We start from the raw sequence: 20,363 nt of genomic DNA on the forward strand, positions 1-20,363 counted from the left end.
GGAAAGACCTTTGCAGCAACAAGTTAATGATCCGAATCCATATTCGCTCCACGGATCAATCTAGATGTACATTCCACGGATCGATCGAGATGTACACGCTGGATGAATGCCTTCCATCTATAACAACGTGATAAATTTGGTTCGTCATGTTTTGATCGGGTGACAGCCATGTGGCTTTATGAATATTTTTATGTTGAAATCTGGTGCTACTAACTACCACGTTTTCTGCCGCGGCGAAATCTATCAACCTCAACCCATTACCGGACGTTATCTCGTGGAGGCTAAACTTTCCGAGTGTTGTACCAAAGGTGTCTTCCTTCCCTATTTCCGCATTAAAATCTCCCTGAACGATTTTAATATCGTGGGCGGGGCAGCGGTCATATTCTCTCTCTAGGCGCTCGTAGAAATTATCCTTGGTCTGCTCGTCCTTGTTTTCCGTTGGGGCATGGACATAAATAAGGCTGATGTTGGAGAATTTGGCTTTTATGCGGATTGCGGCTAGCCTCTAATCCACCGGAGTAAAGCTGGAGACAAGGTGTTTCAGTCTCCGACTAACCACAAATCCACAGCCAAATTCATGCCTAGTGTTATGGCAGCTTTAGTATAGTTCGTTACCGTGTGGTGTTGTAGTGACGCCCTTCCCAGTCCATCGCACTTCCTGCAAGGCGGTTATATCTGCCTTGTACTTCTCTAATACATCCGGCAGCGCTTATACTGCACTTTCTCTATAGAGAGTGCGGACATTCCAGGTGCAGATCCGCAAATCATGGTCCTTTTTTCATTTGCGTGGGTCGTCAACGTTGGGGGGGGGGGGGCTCGTTTTTACTATACATTTGTTTCTCTTAGTGATTCTCATGGTTTTTCGGGTGCGGGTTTCTGGCCCAGCGCCTCAACCGCATGGGTTTTGTGGGCTTGCACATGTATCCCACGTTGTGGCGAGCCGCTTGCTCCAAGATCTGACGCTAGCCTTTAGCCGCCCCTAACCTGGGAGCAGACGCTGATGTTGGCCATTGTTTATTGGAAGGCATCAAAAACTCGCCTTATCATCTCGAGTATCATTGACACTCAGTATTTAATTAAGAGCCAGTGCCACCTGACGCCTCACTGAGACTCTCCTCTCGAAAATCGCTGACTACCCGGGGCCGCATTTGCAGCTACTCCGCATAAAAACAGAGCTTTACACCATCCGCAACTTTTGGACGCACCCGGTAGCTTTCAGCTAAGCTTCCCATGGTAACGATGGACATCACACAAGTAGGAGCTCAAAGCTCCAACCTGTGTGGTGCTCATAGTTATCCCGTGTCGGCCGGGCTAAACCTACCTAATGGACATTTGCCCATGAACATTCCATTAGGGGATACTTCTCTCGTATCATACACTCATTGATACGAGAGAAGTATCCTTTAAAGGTATGTTCATGGGCAAATTATTAAAGCTTATTAAAGCTTAACCTAAGATAAGGGACTTCCTTTTTACAGCCGAGTCCGAACGGCGTGCCACAGTTGACACCTCTTTGGAAAAAAATACCTCACAAATCTCGCCAGCCTTTGGAGGGGATAACCACAGCTGAAAAATTTCTGCTATTCTCGCCAGCATTCGAACCCAGGCTTTTAGTGTCATAGGTTGAAATGCTTACCTCTGCGATACGGTTTGGTTGTACTATTCCATACCTTATATAAATCCTCCAATCATGAAACTCATCGATCCGATTTTCCAAGCCTATTATTTTATCTATTACTGCCTCCCAAATTCTATTAACAAAGACAGCGATATTACTTAATGGAAGACTCTTTAGGTTGTTAGTATTCAAGAAATTTACCAAGGATTGGCCCCGCATAATTCTCTTCAATCCTTGCAGCTCACACGTGGTTGGTTGTGTCGGAGAGTAGAAAGGCGGATAAAGTGATGTCAGGTAAGCTGTATTGTTTCCCTGTTTCATCACTGTGGCATCCGACATTGACCACAATAAATGGTAGTTGACTTGGTTTAGTCCACTAAGTTTGTTTATGGTTGTCCTTGGTTGTTACTTTTGCTGATTATATACATCAAAGCTTGCGTCATGGTCTCGCCCCGCTGGAAGTTTATGGGGACCTTCATTATTGGTACTTCAGTAAACGAGTTTCTTGAGAGCCGATAATGGTCTTGTCTTAGGGACCCTGTACCCCATTTTCAGTAATAAATTTCGCAAAGAAATTTTAAACGATTTTTCCTGAAAATCTATGTTAATTATCTTTTAAAGCCCAACTGTATCACCTACAAAAATTTCTTTCATAATGCAGCCTTCTCTTTGTTTTGCATTTGTGGTCTTAATTAAGGCTTCGACAAGGAGTGTAATGAATATCAAGGATAATAGCCTAGACTTAGCAGACAACCTGCATTGCCTGTGCTTTGATGCCCTGCATTGACATTTTACAAGATTGTTCTGAGCCTCCTGTTTCTGAGAAAAAAATGTCATTTTCAACCGACAAAAAAAATTTAATTAGGAAATGATAAGGCGATGTTTAAGTCAAATTGAAGCTATTAATTAAAGAAAGTTAAAGAGACAGAAAGTTAGAAAGACAAATTCTACGAAATATGAAGGGGAATATTCGTTCTTATTAACAGTAAACAAATTGCCATCAAAATCATTAGTGACGCCAGGCTAAAAATCAAAACTTAATTCAAGGCAAATATAAAATGCAAATTTGCTCATGAACGTTCCTAAGGAACTGGGGCAAATTTCTCAAATATCATTGATTCAAGTTTAAATGCAGTGATAATGGGCCTCCTTTTTATAGCCGAGTCCTAACGTCGTGCCGCAGTGCGACACCTCTATGTGGAGAAGTTTTTACTTGGCTGCCATACCAAATGCAAAAGTACCCCACAAATGTCGCCTATATAAGGAGGGGATAACCCCCGCTGAATAATTTTCCTAATGTTCTTACCAGGATTTCGAACCCAGCCTTTCAGCGTCATAGACCGACATGCTAATCTAAGAATGTAGTGCTTACGACATTTGTCTTAAATCTTTGGATGTCAAAGTAGGTGGGAAAAACATTAGCCGCAAGTCGATTCCAAATACGAACGGTTCGGGCGAAATAAGAATTCTCTCTATAATGCATTGTGCAATCCGCTGGCCAATCAATTACAAACGGGTGTGAGTTCCTGGAATGTCTAGTATCCCTGACATACATCGTTACATCAGGAATAAGAAGACAAATATCAGACGAACACACACCATGAAAGTACCGATAGAACGGCGCCAAACAACCCACATTGCGACGATGATGAAGGCAGGCAATAGAGTTGGATACCCCACTGTCCCCAATCAACGCCATCGCTCTCCTCTGTACACATTCCAGTATCTCCAGGGATAATTTTGAAGCTTCAGCCCATACATGTGAGTTGTACTACATTTTCGGCCTTATGCAAATGGTGAAGATGTTAAGGAGATCAGACGGAGGGAAGTAATTACACTGTTTAAGGAAGCCTAAACACTTGAATGCTTCCTTCCACACATGTTTAGCCGAACGGTGATGTCCGTTTGTATTTTCATGCCCAGAACATCAAGAACTTCTGATTGCTCAACATCTACACCGTTGATAGACAAAGATGATCCTAATGGGTCAGCGAATCGTTTGTGTGACAACAAGCAGCACTGAGTCTTCCGTGCATTAAAATCTACTCGATTCATTGGAACCCACTCAGAAATGGCCAGCAAATCCTGGCAGAGTGTATCGTCCATAACCCGCCTCTTGGCCTCAATCTCTCGAAGACTTGGTCGATTGAGTACGAATGACAGAGATTACTGTCATCCTCAAATGAGTAGATCGGATTCGATGTCTGACCCAACAGATTGTTGATGAAAATTAGAAAAAGAGAAGGAGAAAGAACAGAACCCTGGGGTACACCTGCGTTCAATTTGTGCTCACTGGATGAGAACCCATCTGTAACGACTCAAATAGTGCGATCTCTGAGAAAGCTCGAATTTAATCGAACGAAGCCATTACCGAGTATGTCCCTCTGAAGACTCGAGAGAGGTTGATAGAAATGTATCTTAGGGCAAAAATACCTGGATATCGCCTATATCGGCAACAGCGTGCATATATTAAGATCCCTTATCCCCAAGGCGAAGGTCGCAGCAATTTGTCTAGCCACAATGTCCGGAGCCATTAGATGTAGCATTAAATTTAGTGCATCAGATGGTGTCGTCCTCAGTACGGCTGTGATGCACAAACAATGCATCCTTTGGATCCGATTAAGTATTGAGCAATAGGTGGACTTTTGAAGCGCCGTCCACCATACCACAACACCATATAGGTCCGACAACAGCAGTATATACCCAATATATGAGACGCGGTCTAAACTCCCAACTTTTTCAAATGACTCTCTTGCAGGTAATATATAGGGCAAGAGTTGCATTTCCTGCCCTTTCCAAAATGTTGGATTTGAAGTTAAATTTTCTATCCAGCAAAACACCCGGGTATTTTGCGCTTTCTGTAAATGAAATATTCTTTCCTCCCTGAAAAGAACTACTTCTGTCTTGCACGGATTTACGTCTAGACCACTTTCGGTAGCCCATTCGCTGTTGCACGTAGAGCTTTATATATATCTATTAGAGTGCTGGGAATCTTTCTCCTGACCTCTTTAGCCACGTCACCAGCATACGCGACCACTTTTACACCTAAAGTAGAAGAGACAGTACACCTCCTTGAGGAGTTGCTCCACTGACCCATCTTTTTTGATCTAGAGGTCCCGAGCCTGCCGTAATGCAGCTTTCAGTAAGTAAGTTATTAATACACTTTCTTACGGTAGAGTTGATGCTTAGAAACTCCAACTTGACGTCATTCTTACATAATTGAAAGAACTTTCAATGTCAAGAAATACTACCATTGTATATTCCTTAACAGCGAGAGAATCCTCTATTTGGCCGACAAGTTCGTGAAGGGCTGTTTCAGTGGACTTGCTCATACTATTGGGTTGCCTAAAAAATAATTGCGGATTTTTTAAAAGAAAGTAAATGCATTTTTAATAAAACTCAGAATTAACTTTAATCAAATATATAATTGCCATTTTGTTCGATAACTTTTGCCATCTTCCAGGCAAATTTAGTATTCCACGCTCATAGAACTTCTGGCCTTTATCTGCAAAAAACTGAACCAAGTGCGATTTTATATCCTCATCATTGCCGAAAGTTTTACCATTTAAGGAGTTCTGCAAAGATCGAAATAAATGGTAGTCTGCACCATCAGACAGGTCAGGGCTATATGGTGGATGCATCAAAAGTTCCCAGCCAAGCTCACTCAGTTTTTGGCGAGTGACCAAAGATGTGTGCGGTCTAGCGTTGTCCTGGTGGAATATGACACCTTTACGATTGACCAATTCTGGTCGCTTCTCCTTGATGGCTGTATTCAATTTGTCCAATTGTTGACAGTAAACATCCGAATTAATCGTTTGGTTCCTTGGAAGCAGCTCAAAATATACCACACTCTTCCAATCCCACCAAACAGACAGCATAACCTTCTTTTGATGGATATCAGCCTTTGAAGTGGTTTGAGCTGGTTCACCATGCTTGGACCATGATAGTTTTCGACTAACGTTGTTGTAAACAATACATTTTTCATCTCCAGTTATGATTCGTTTTAAAAACGGATCGAATTCATTGCGTTTTAGGTGCATATCACAAGCGTTGATTCGGTTTGTTAAATGAATTTCTTTCAATACATGTGGTACCCATATTAAAATTGACGCCAAACAAACAAATGTAAACAAAATTTCGAGCACTTTTTTTCTAAAGCAAGCTAAAAGTAACAGCTGATAACTGACAGAAGAAAGAATGCAATTACAGAGTCACAAGCCGTTGAAAAAATTTGTCAACGCCGACTATATTACTTCTATATTACCGACAATTACTTTTTGGGCAACCCAATATATTCATGCTGTTTCCGAGACAGGCGATCTTCAGGGATCTTTGCGCTAAGATATGTATCTATCAACCTCTCAAGAGTCTTCAGCATAAAGGATGACAGACTAATAGGACGAAAACCTGGCGCCACGTTGTACATTGGAGAATTTCCCCCGAAATATGTATCAACGAGTAGTTCTAGTGTTTCCTCACTAGACATTGTCCATACATTCTCTGACTTGTAAATATATCCCACCGTAATAGGTTTCGAGGTCGGAATCTTTAGAACTCCATCCAGGATTTGTTCTGAGTCTTTCTCAGCTCGCCCTTATATATTCTTACTCTTGTGACTTTCGCCCTGTTGAAGAGTTTTCTTCAATCCTTCCTTAGACCAACCATCGGCCACCATAGCGGTCTCTGATCGCCACTTGGCTTGGCACTAGGACATGCTGACACAAGCAAGTCATTCAGGGTCTTCGTGATCCGCTTGGATTCTGCTAAAAATTGACCCTCATGTATTTTATTTATTTTGATTGAGGCTTCTATTGTCTCAAGAAGTCATATCGCGGTATCATTTTTGCATTGGCCTGTTTCTATTTATGATTCGTTGAGAGTATTGGAGGACACAAATGTGGTTCACGTACCAAATTTCAACCAAATCGAACATGAAGTAAAGTTTCTAGGAGCTCAAGAAGTCAAATCCGGGAATCGGTTTATATAGGTCTATAAATATTTAGGAACCTATATGAGTGGGACTTACGGTGAGTATTGGAGTGGTTAAGTGTACTCCACGTATCAAATTTCGGTCAAATCGGAATATTCCATCGGTGGTATTCCTACGTACTTGACATACAATTTTACTCCCAAATTTATTTTAATTTTCTACATGAGTACATTTTTAATTTTTCCTTTCTCTTTTTGTTTCTTATTATAGAGCCAAAGTTTTAGAATGCTCTGCCAAAGAGGACAACAATGTAACGGAACTTTTCAAGACAATGCTATCCTTGTCGCGTTTTCTGCCCGTGGGAAGCAGTAATGAAGGTACCAGTGGTCTCAAAAGGCGTTCATCCGCCTACGTTAGTGCATCATCGAGTCGAAGTAAGTACAACTACTTAAGTTTATCACTCACTCTTTCTTTTGCCATTTCGTTACCTGCCATTTCTTTCAACAAAGTGTTGGGTGACAAGGCAAATGTTATGATTGGAAAGAGGAAAAACATATTTGTTGTTGCAACAAAGTTGCTGGTGCGGGCGAAGGTTATATGTATCTAGGAACACGCAAAGATTGCAATTATTTTTAATGCACTTTCTTTTGTTCTCGTTCTCCTGGCAACCACCTCATGTACTTTGCTTTGACAACATAAAAGCAGAAATCTAGACTACTGTAACTTTTGTTTAAATCATAACATTTCCATTTTTCAAACAAGTCACGCATTATTAAAGTTTAAAGCTGATATGCAGGCGTAGAGGAAAAATTAATTTAATAAAGGGCCCACTCTCTAAAGACAAAGTGCATTAGAAAATGTTTAATATTAATTTTGTGAAATGTAATTAGAGCAATCTAAACATAAATGGTTGTTGAAATGAAAATATTTTTTTAAGGAACACAAAAATGTCAAACATTCTTCTAGACATGCTTTGCCAAATGGTGCATACGAGGGTTGCCTTTTATATTTCGGGATTAGAGAAAACAAAAACAAATATTAATCATTGAAAATCGCTTTATTGTTTTTCAAAATATACCCCATTTAGATCTATTCACTTTTGCACGCGTTTGAACCAATTGTCGAAGCACTTTTGCCACTCTGATTGAGTTAACTCCAAAACATACATCAACCACTTCTTCAGGTGTCGAAAAACGTTGACCTCTCTTTTTTTTACGTACGGGAAAAGAAAAGAAGTCGTGTCTAGAGGTTCCTTCTTTTATGGTTGTAGTTGTTGTTGTAGTCTCTCTTCCATGTGCCGGTAGCTATCCTGGTCAAACTCTGATAGGTGAGCAAGCTCGTTCCGGTCCACAGGACCGATCGGCGCAGAAACATTATGGACATTGGTTATTTAAAGACTCTAATTCTCGCCTTGTTATAGCGAGCATCGTAGGCACTCAGTATTCATGCAAACGCCGGTACTGCTCGGCCTCTCACTGAGGCTCTACATTCTATACCGCTGAATGTCCGAGACTCAGTTGCTTTTACTCCGTACAACCTGTGGACGCGCCCGGTAGCTCTCAGTTGAGTTTCTCGTGATGACGATGAACGGATCGGAGCTCAAAGTTCCAGACTATGCGTTGCTCATAGTCAACCAGTGCCGGGATCACGCATAGTCAGTTGCCGTAAAATCCGCCTTGTGGCATGCTCTGTACCACTTTATACCTTATCTCTACGTCATGGGATCCACAGTTTAATCCATCTGTTGCTTATCATATGGTTTATCCAGTCTCTAAGGACACCGTTTATCCGGTACTGGTCTAAGCATTGGATCAGTGTGTCTCTCCTCACATTGTTAAAAGCCACTTCGATGTCAATCCTTAACAACAACGTTCACAACTTGAGATCAACAAATTATTCTTTGTGTGCACCACCTCATGTATATCGGTCTCCATCGACCTCCGCTTCACATAGACTTGCTGCTTGTATCTAAACAATTCCCTGGGTGTCCTACTCTTTATAATGGTGTGAACTAGATGTCCCATGGTTTTGAGTAGAAAGAACGTAAGGCTTATAGTCATGCTGCACCAAATACCTGTAGATGTCTACAGGTATTTGGTGCCGCATGACTTTCTTTGCCAGACTTGGATATAAGCACCAGGCGATTGAGGTATAGGCAAGTTCATGGCACTCTGTAAATATAAAAGCCAGATGGGGCGCCATGAAGTCTGCTTCTCTCTGCAGTAACGCCGGAAATACTCCCTCAGGTCCTGATGAAAGGCTTCGACCAATCTCATTGGTTTCGTAAACAAGTGTCCCTGTGTGTCCCGTCGCACAGTGGGATAGAATCGAAAAAAAAGAACTTGATAAAAAATATGCCATTTGAAGGCGCGGCCAAGGTGGCCCGGCGCCTCTTGGCAGGGTTCTAAAGTTGGTCACCTCAGCATTTCGAAAACTTGTTCAGGCTGCCAAATCTTGTTTTGTGGTTCGATTTCCAAAATTCTTTTTTTGCTGGATACTCAATATCACCACAATACAATATCTCCACTGTTTTCGGAGATATTCCATATATAATTTTTCATTTTTCAATTTTTTTTGCCTGTTAGGGCGAAGATTATTAAATTTTACAATTTTTGTTTGTTTCTCTTTCGAGACGAGCTCAATGATCGGAGATGCAAATGGAAAAGGAAAGCCAAAGATAGCAACACACACCAACCACTATGGGACGTTTCGTCTTTGTTTAGAAGACTTTTCAACCATATTGGGTGTGATGGGCTTCAAGGGCCTTGCGTTGGTATATTGTATTTGAATCGTATTAAAATCGAAAACGCATCTATGATACAATTACCACATTAACCACGCTCGGCAACCCTATCTATTAGCTGTACTTTTCTCAATGCATGTATTTTTGTGTAATGACAGAGATTCTTTCTGTGACAAATTACACATCTTCCGCACTACACATGATTTTGTGCATCTGTTGGCAGTTGTATTGATGGCTTCGAACGCTAAGCCAACGGCAGTTGCTTTCGATGTTGCTCCTTGTGTCCAGGTTCGAATCCTAGCCGGGCTCTGCATAATTTTTCATTTTCAAGTGTTTTGCCTGGAAATGGAAAAAGAAAAGGAAAGCCAAAGATGGATTTTTATTTTTGGAAACCTTGGCCGAGATTGGCTTCGTATTTTGCGATTTACAAAAGCGTGCTGAGTTCGGCCGGGCTGAATGTTGGGAACCCACCACCATGGATTCTACTAAGAATGTATGCAAAATAAATTTAGCTGAAGGGTATAATTTTATTCTACATACCAAACTTCTGTCAAACCATCAAAAATTAAAGCTTGTAGTAGCCGAACAAGGATGATCGTCAGACCGACATCGGAGCTATATCAGGTTATTGATCGATTTGGACCGTATTTGGCACAGTTGTTGGAAGTCGTAACAGAACACCGAATGCAAATTTCAGCCAAGGACTCAAGATGTCAAATCGGGATATTGGTTTATATGGGAGCTATATCAGTATATAGACCGATTCGGACCGTACTTGGTTGGTTGTTGGAAATCATAAAAGAACACCACGCCACATCAGACAAAAATTGGGCTTCCAGGGACTCCAGTCAAAGCGGGAGATTGGTTTATATGGGAGCTATATCTAAATCTGAACCGTTATGGCCCATTTGCAATCCCCAACGACCTACACCAGGATTAAATATCTGCCCAAAATTTCAAGCGGCTAGCTTACGCGCTCGATCGCTATTGTGATTTCGACAGACGAACGGACATGGCTAGATCGACTCAGAACGCCGAGACGATCAAGAATATATATTCTTTAGGGGGTCCTAGACGAATATTTTGAGGTGTTACAAACGGAATGACTAGATTAGTATACCCCCATAGTGGTGGGTATAAAAATGTGACAAAGTTAATTTTTTGCATTTTTTGTTCAAAGAAAGTAGCTTCATTGATTAGTCTTTATTGAAAAAAGCTGCTTAAATACTTTAACCTTTTATACCCACCACTATAGGGTATATTCATTTAGTCAATCCGTTTACAACACATCGAAATATTCAATTTCCGATTTAACCATATCCGTTTGTCTGTCCATCCGTGTGTCCATCAGTTGTAATCACGCTACAGTCTTTTAAAAATGAGATATTGAGCTGAAATTTTGTACAGACTCGTATTTCTTATATATCTATAGGTTAAGTTCTTGAATGGGCCAAATCAGACTATATTTGGATAAAGCTGCCATACATACCGATCTGGCGTTTTTGGGGTCTTGAGCCCGTAAAATCCTTATTTTCTTCCGATTTCGCTGAAATTTGAAATAGGAAGTTGTACTAGGGACCGAATATGGCCCATATCGGACCATATATAGATATAGCTGCCATATAGACCGATCTGCCGATTAAGGGTCCGAAGCCCATATAAGCCTTATTTATTGTCTGATTTCCCTGAAATTTGAAACATTGAGTTTTCAAAGCCTCATGACATCCAACTCAAATATGGATCTTAAGCCCATAAAAGCCGCAATTTTTATCCGATTGCGCTGAAAGTTGAAATAATGAGTTGATTAAAGCCTCCTAATAAGCAACTCAAATATGGTTCAGATCGGTCTATATTCAGATATAGCTGTCATATAGACCGATCTGCCTATTTGGGGTATTAAGCCCCTAAAAGTAGAGGTTAGACTAAAGCCTCCTGATACCGGACTCAAATATGGTTCAGATCGATCTTTATTCAGATATAGCTGACATATCTGCCCCTTAAGGGCCTTAAGCCCATAAAATCCGCATTTATTATCCTATTTCGCTGGAATTTGACACAGTGTCTTGCATTAAGCCTCCCGACCATCCTATGGTCAAGATCAGACCATATTTAGATATAGCTGCGATATAGATCTTCCAATTTTGAGTCTTAATCCCGTAAAAAGCGGATTTGTTTCCCGATTTACCTGAAACTGTGATATGTATAAGAGTTTCCGGGCCCGAATCAAATATGATCCAGACCAGCTCCCATTTGTATTTTACTATGGATGTGGTAGTGGAGTTGTTATAAAAGAGGATGGTTTATTTATCCATGGTGGTGGGTATCCACCCTGCAAAGAGGCGTCCGTACCGTACCTAGGGCCTTAAAATTTTTTTGATCTCGATAACACCTCAGTTGAAATTTCAAAAAGTTATCTCTTTGTTCTTATATTGCATTTTCTTTACTAGCTTTTTTGCGATTCTATCCCACTGTGTGTCGTTAGCATTATTAATGGGATAACTACCACTGAAATATTTTCCAAAGTTCTCGCTATGATTAGAACCCAGACGGTCAACGTCATAGGCGTAAACTCTAAGTTATGCACCATGGTAACCTCCATCAATAAGAAGACCTGCACAAAATTTCGAGCGGCTTGCTTTACTTGTAAGAATATCATTTTCTTCCTCCCTCTTCAAATTCAGCTTCTTGTTTGACCCTCGTGTTACATTTTCTTTCTTGTGAACTTTTTCTTCTTTTTTAATTATTTAATTTAAATATTCGCTGTTTAATTTTCTTATTTTATTGAAAAGCATTGCATGGTTGACGAAATTGGAAAGAGTTGAGTGTGCAGTGTCTTTTGTTGCATCTGAAATGGGGGGAAAAATTAATGACATTAGAAATGAGGTTTCATACACTTTTATAAAAAGCTTTGACAAACATTTTTAATTAAAATTCAATGAAAGTCCAAAGCACATGCTTACAAGGAATTTTTCAATTACGCAGAGCTAATAAAAATGAACATAGTTTGCAGCCAAAATTTAAAGAATACATAAAGCATGGGAGATTTTTGTTTTTTGACTGCGGTCATTCGGAAACTAAACATTAGGAATAATTTGTAGTTTAATATTTATACTAACTGTTCGGATGCACTTCGCTACAACCTAAAATGGCTTTTTTGAAAATGGATTCTTCTTGTGTCCGGATGATCGGAACTCTTTTAATTGAGTTATTAAGTCTATTTGTTATGTACTTTCAAAAAAAAAAATGTTCCAGAACTTGGTATAAAACGTTTTAAAGATCCACAGGTCGTTCCAATGTCATCCCAAATTTGAGGGCGAACATTTCACTCTTCTATCAAAGACCGTCCATTGAAGACTTATTTTGTCCAGAACGGTTTGAAGGTTTGGGATTTCCTTTTTAGTTGGGTGGCCTCATGTCCGTTTGGGTGTTTTATTGGGATGGATGGCAACGGATTTATAATATACTCCGATAGACCATTCACAGTATCTCATAGTCCCGATCGGTTTAAATGTACATCTTGAAAGGGGTCATTTGTGGGGTCCCTTACAACAATATTATTAAATAATATTAAATTTGTACTATCAAAGACCTTTTTTGGTACCCTACAGCACTACTGTGGTGCAGGGTATTACAACTAAGGGCATTTGTTTGTAACACCCAGAAGGTGTGTTACAAGCAAATAGCCATCGACTCAGAATCATTTTCTGATTCGATATAGTTATGCCCGTCTGTCCATGTTAATTTGTTTACATAGTGAGTAAAATTTTGCCCATTAATATTCCATTAAGAAACAGGAAAAAATTCTTACATATTACATGTGCAGTTTGACTCAAGTTTATGCTCAATGATAAGGTGCCTCCGTTTTGTATAGCCAAGTCTGAACGGCATTAGGAGGGGATAACCATCGCTGAAAATTTTTTCTGATGTTCATGCCAGGACTCGAACCCAGGCGTTCAGCGTCATGGGTGGACATGCTAACCTTTGCGCTACGGTGGGCTGCAAAACAAGTAAAGGTCGCGATTTTCATTAGATCTTCTTTCAATTTGGCAAAGACATCTTTTTTAGAATCGAAGCCTATTGAAATTTAAAACATGTAAAAGCGTGCTAAGCTTCAATTTGGCAAAGACATCTTTTTTAGAATCGAAGCCAATTGAAATTTAAAACATATAAAAGCGTGCTAAGTTCAGCTGGGCCGAATCTTATATACCCTCCACCATGGACAGCATTTGTCAAGTTCTTTGAATGTCTTTTTCAAAAATGAGCTATATCAAGCTATTGACCGATATGGACCGTACTTGTCATGGCTGTTAGAAGTCATAGGAAAAAACACCAACTCCAAAATTTCAGGCAAATCGAGTAATAATTGCGCCCTGCAGATGCTCAGAAAGTCAAATTGGGAGATCGATTTATATGGCAGCGTACACTGCCCTCAAAGAGCTTTCGTTTAAGTGTTTATCGCTCTCGTTGATCTACATGCCGGTTTTGCAGGCTTTTTCTGAGTCGGACATCTCCCCAGATATTTGATGTATAAAATTAATATCCGATTTGTACTCTACTTCCAATGAACTTTTATTTGAACCCCATATTGTCTCGATCGGCCCGCCTTTTCTTTTGGGATTTATTTGACGGCCTGCATCGTTTGCTCCCGAAATTCCATGCTTGCTGGAAATTCACAACCATCTATTTTTGCCGAACTCAAACACATCAAATTAAACAATTAAACCATATATCCACCACAATAGGATGGGGGTATACTAATCTAGTCATTCCGTATGTAACACCTCAAAAAATTGATCTAGGACCCCATAAAGTATATATATTCTTGATCGTTTCGACATTCTGAGTCGAAATATCCATGTCCGTCCGTCCGTCTGTCGAAATCACGATAGGGGTCGAACGCGTAGAGCTTGCTGCTTGAAATTTTGCACTGATACTTTATATTGATGTAGGTCGATGGGGATTGCAAATGGGCCATATCGGTTCAGATTTGGATATATCTCCCATATAAACCGATCTCCTGATTTGACCTTTTGAGCCCCCCTGGAAGCCGCAATTTTAGTTCGATTTGGCTGAAATTTTGCACATCGTATTCCGTTATGACTCCCAAAAACTGCGCAAAGTACGGGTAAATTCGGTTTTTAACCAGATATAGCTCCCATATTTTAGCAGAATTCATGGTGGTGGGTTCCCAAGATTCGGCCCGGCCGAACTTATTATGTTTTTACTTAAGACCATATAGGATACGTATGTTGAAGGTCATGGGAGAAGCCGTTGTACAAAAATCGAATAAGAATTGCGCCTTCTAGAGACTTAAAAAGTTAAGATCCCAGATCGGTTTAAACGGCACCTATATCAGATTGTGTACTGATTTGAATCATACTTGGAGCAGTTGTTGGAAGCAATACCAAAACACCTCGTGCAAAATTTTAGCCAAATCGGATGGTAATTGCGCCATCTAGTGTGTCAAGAAGTCAAGATCCATGATCAGTTTATATGGCAACTACATCAGGTTATGAACTGATTTGAACCATACTAAGCACAATTATTAGAAGTCATAACAATACACTTCATGCAAAAATTTCAGCCAAATTGGGTGAGAATTGCGCCCTCTGGAGGCTTAAGAAGTCAAGATCCCAGATCGGTTTGTATAGCAGCTATATCAAGCAGCTATATCTATGTACTGATTTGATTCATACTTAGCGCAGATATTGGAAGTGATACCAAAACACCACGTGCAAAATTTCAACCAAATCGCATAAGAATTGCGCCTTCTAGATACTCAAAAAGTCAAGACCCAAGACCGGTTTATATGGCAGCTATATCAAAACATGGACCGAAATGGTCCATTTATAATCCCAACTGACCTACACTAATAGATATGCAAATACAAATTTTGTCCATGCACATTCCACTGAAGAACTCGTGCAAACTTCTTACATATCAATGAGTGCAGTCCGATTCAAGTTTAAGCTCAATGATAAGGGGCCACCTTTTTAAAGCCGAGTCCGAACGGCGTGCCGCAGTGCCACACCTTTTTGGAGAGAAAATTTACATAGCATAGTACCTCACAAATGTTGCCAGTATTAGGAGGGGAAAACCACCGCTGAAAATTTTTTCTAATGGTCTCGCCAGGATTCGAACCCAGGCGTTCATCGTCATAGGCGGACATGCTAACCTCTGTTCCAAGGTGGCCTCCACTAATAAGATAAATTTGTGTTAAATTGCTAGCATCTTGCTTTATTCCTTCGAAAGTTAGCGTGTTGGGCGAGTGTACAGCCTTTCAGGCAGAGGAGAGAGACAAGAGAAATTCTGGCAAGGGGCCTACCGCCCTCGAAACTCAGAATTTATGTGGACAGTATGGCGGCGCTCAAGGCCTTGGGGTCGACGATGGTGAGGTCGCGATGCGTGGCGGACTGTTTGGAATCCCTAGATAGGCTCCGGGCCCACGATGTGACGATGACATGCGTTCCTGGGCATGAGGGGATTCCAGGCAATGAGAGGACGGGCGAGTGCGCCAGGAGGGGTTCGTCTGCGCCGGGCGGACCAGTCATCGGTCTTGCCTACGTGCCATTTGTCGAGCTACTGAACACAGCAGAGGGGATGGCCAGGGCGGCGTCGGTGGCGAAGTGGGACACGGCCGATCATCGACCGGAGTAGGACGATTGAATTGCTGGCGTTCGATAAGAGGTCGATGAGTGCTTTGACAGGGGTCATAACCGGACACCGTGCCATACGGCGCATGGCGGCGCGCATGGGTATACCGCACAATGACTTCTCTAGGACTTGCCCCGACGAGGATGAGGAGGAGACTATTGAGCACTTGCTTTGTTCCTGTGCGGGTCTGCAGAGACGTAGGCTTTCCTTTCTGGGGAGCCATTCTGGGTGAAATTGCGAACGTACCTCTGGTATCTCTCCAGAGATTTGTTGAGGGAACAGGATGGTTCCGAAGGGGGATGACACAGGCTCCTGTCCTGTCTTTTTATACCCACCACCGAAGGATGGGGGTATACTCATTTTGTCATTCCGTTTGCAACACATCGAAATATCCATTTCCGACCCTATATAGTATATATATTCTTGATCAGCGTAAAAATCTACGACGATCTAGACATGTCCGTCCGTCTGTCTGTTGAAATCACGCTACAGACTCTAAAAATGGAGATATTGAGCTGAAACTTTGCACAGATTCTTTTTTTTGTCCATAAGCAGGTTAAGTACGAGGATGGGCTATATCGGACTATATCATGATATAGCCCCCATATGGACCGATCCGCCGATTTAGGGTCTTAGGCCAATAAAAGCCACATTTGCTATCCGATTTTGCTGAAATTTGGGACAGTAAGTTGTGTTAGGCCCTCCGACATCCTTCGTCAATTTGGCTCAGATCGGATCAGATTTGGATATAACTGCCATATAGACCGATCTTTCGATTTAGGGTATTAGGCCCATAAAGGCCACATTTATTATCCGGTTTTGCTGAAATTAGGAACTGTGAGTTATGTTAGGCCCTCCGATATCCTTCGTCGATTGGCCCAGATCGGTCCAGATTTGGATATAACTGACATATCGACCAATCCTCCGATTTAGGGTCTTAGGCCTATAAAAGCCACATTTATTATCCGATTTTGAAATTTGGGACAATTATTTGTGTTAGGCCCTTCAAAATCTTTCTTTAATTTGGCACAGATCGGATCAGATTTGGATGCAGCTGCCATATAAACCGATCCTTCGATTTAGCGTCTTAGGCCCATTAAGGCCACATTTAATATCTGATTTTGCCGAAATTTGGGACAATTAGTTGTGTTAACCCCTTCAAATTCTTTCTTTATTTTGGCACAGATCGGATCAGATTAAGATATAGCTGCCATATAGACCGATCCTCCGATTTAGGGTCTTAGGCCCTTAAAAGCCACATTTATTATCCTATTTTGCCAAAATTTGGGACAGTGAGTTGTATTAGGCCCTTCGACATCTTTCGTCAATTTGGCCCAGATCGGTCCACATTTGGATATAGCTGCCATATAGACCGATCCCTCGATTTAACATTTTGGGGCCATAAAAGGCGCATTTATTGTCCGATGTCGCCGAAATTTGGGACAGTGAGTTAAGTTGAGCCCCTTGACTTACTTCTGCAATATGGCACAGATCGGTTCAGACTTGGATATAGCTGCTATATAGACCGATCCCTCGATTGAAGGTTTTGGGCTCATAAAAGGCGCATTTATTGTCCGATGTCTCCGAAATTTGGGACAGTGATATACTTCAGTAATATGGCTCAGATCGGTCCAGATTTGGATATAGCTGCCATATAGACCGATATCTTGGTTTAAGGTTTTGGGGCCATAAAGGGCGTATTTATTGTCCGATTTCGATGAAATTTGGGACAATTTAGTCTAGATTTATAATCCGATTTAACGGAAATTTGACACAGTGCCTTGCGTTAGGCTTTTCGACATCCATGTTTTACTTGAGTCAGATCGGTTTATTTTTAGATACAGCTATTGAACAATGACTTGTACTTATTAGTATTTGGTCCAAATCGGAACATATTTCGATATACTGCTATGGGACATAAGGTATGCAATTTTCACCGGATTTTGATGAAAGGTGGTTTATATATATACCCGAGGTGGTGGGTATCCAAAGTTCGGCCCGACCGAACTTAACGCCTTTTAACTTTTTTTTTTTTTTTTTTTTTTTTTTTTTGTATAACCTCCAGTACGAGTTCTCACATTTTCCTTTTTCTTCCCTTTCTCTCTCAAGGGTACCACAATGGGCCAAACTGGCCTCCGAGTGAACTCACCTTTGGTGGGCGAGCCATTCAACCTAACCTAACCTAGCGTGCTTTTGACAAACAGACAGACGAGCGGATGGACAGACGGACGGACAAGGCTGGATCGACTTAAAATGTCATGACCATCAAGAATTTATATACTTTATGGGGTCTTAGACCCATATTTCGAGGAGTTACAAACGGTCTGCGGAAACTAGTATACCCCCATCCTATAGTGGAAGGTAATAATAATTGTACATGAGAAATTATGACAATATTGAAAACAAAATAGTTGCCTTCTCACTACTACAAATAGTAATTAGTAAATAATCCCTACAGCCCACTTCTTAATATGATTTACTTTCCCATTTTCATTATCATAGTTTTTGTTAGATAACGTTACCCTTGTCATGTTTGCCTTGACACGTTTAATCCCATAACACGGATCAATGGAATTATGTCATTAAATATTTCCTATGCATTAAGTTACATAATTATGTATTTAATTAAAATACCCTTGGCCTTGTGTTTTGTTTGCCTTCCTTTCCTTGTCTTGCTTTCTATTCTAATTTCGTATTGTGTTTCCTTTAAAAGGTAGTGAGAATTATTCTCTAAACGCGTTGAAGCAACAGTAACAAATCAAGCGACACAAAAGGTCGACTTTTTTTAGTAATTAAATGAAAATTAAATCACAGCTTGTAATTATCTGCTGCTCTATGCAATGCACAGTGGGGCAATATTGGGTGAAACACGATACAAAAATCTTTTAAATTTATTTTTTGGAAGAACATGTCAATTAAAGGACACGACAAAAGAAGACAAAATTTCTATTAAAGACAATATTGCTAGGAATTTTCTCCGAATTTCTATGAAAGTTTTTCTTCAAGTTGAAACTCGAAGACAAAACAAAAATTCCATGAAATATTCTTCAAAATTTAAATAACTTGGGATATACCAGATTTTTTCCATCCTTAAAAGAGCATCTTAAAGAATTTATTACAAAGCCGATAATAACCATGGTAATCGCAAGTGACGGCAGCAACAGGAAAGTAGCCGATTTTCTCCCCTTTTTCCACTCCAATGAATAGCCAATGTATGGCTTGGATAGTAAAGTCTATCAATCCTTTGGCAGGCAAACTTTGGCTTCCCTTGGTATCATTTCCCTTCTTCTGTTTTCCTAGTCATCACCTTCTTCCGACCCAGCTTATCTTTGCGATTGTACAGCCATATTGTGCGTAGTGCGTAGTGCGAAGTGCTTATTGCGAAACGCGATGAGTAGAGTAAGCCAGGAAAAAGCACCATCGCATGTTGCACCATTTAAAAATCACTCAATTAAGGCAACATCATGACCAAACTTCAGAAGGATTTTCACCAAGAATCAACGAAGCATGAAATTAACGATGCCTTATGAAATGCCCGAAACAGAAATGGCAAAGAACAAAAGGTAACAGCATTAATACAACAACGAAAACCTCCCCATCAGTTTCGCCCATTTCCACGTCCATTTCCATTCAGCCAAAAATTTGATATTATTGTTTGCAGCCTTAGCTTTTTCCGTTCGCTTCAATGGTTTCACATCATATTTGAACTTTCAATTTGGCAATGTCACCATTGGCAACCCCTGAATGTGGCGACATTGGTCATGTTTTCTGTCTGTCTGACTGTTGGAAGCAGACTAACGGTTAACTACCGAACGAATACAACTTTTCACTTAAAGATTTGTCACAAACATTTTTTTATTGGCTTGAATCGAGGGGCTGGTGTGGTGCCATTGGTAAGCATGTGCGCTTGTCAATGACGGTGGAATTGATAAAACTTTTTGTTTAACTGATCTGTGTACTGTTTTGATTTTCATCGAAGGAGCTTTTAACCATATGAGGACTGACACATACAGTCGTCATATTGTAAGACCAGTACCTGGATCTGGGTCTTATGGGCTGCATAAACCATATACCAAAAACAGATGGCTAAATTCTGGATACCATGTTGAAGCCACTCCATAAATATCCTGCTAAGAATCCTAAGCGAGGGGAGCTTTCAACCTGTCTCCTATGGAGGCGATTTGATACTAACTGCGACCCCAAAGGCCTTCAGACCTTTAAGCCTTACGTCCTTTCTAATCAAAAGCATGGAACGTATTGTGGACACCATGATAAAGAGTAGGACATACAGCGAACAGCATGCCTATGTCAAGGGAAGGTCGGTGGAGGCTGCCCTGCACGAAGTTGTGCATAAAATAGAAGAATCCTTTGATGCCAAAACAGGTGGACCCGGTCCTGGATAAAACCATATGCTAAGG

The 20,363-nt window shown here is 40.8% G+C and overlaps 1 protein-coding gene across 1 annotated transcript in view; it reads left to right on the plus strand.

Annotated features, from left to right (window-relative positions):
* Positions 1 to 20,363, plus strand: part of LOC106090060 (GTP-binding protein Di-Ras2) — a 227,016-nt gene that overhangs the window by 140,014 nt on the left and 66,639 nt on the right. The window contains exon 4 of the mRNA XM_059368615.1: positions 6,819 to 6,982. Within this exon, the coding sequence (XP_059224598.1) occupies positions 6,819 to 6,982 (164 nt within the window). The remainder of the gene's footprint in view (positions 1 to 6,818; positions 6,983 to 20,363) is intronic.

This window comes from Stomoxys calcitrans, chromosome 5, assembly GCF_963082655.1.
Source record: "Stomoxys calcitrans chromosome 5, idStoCalc2.1, whole genome shotgun sequence".
Classification (NCBI taxonomy): domain Eukaryota; kingdom Metazoa; phylum Arthropoda; class Insecta; order Diptera; family Muscidae; genus Stomoxys; species Stomoxys calcitrans.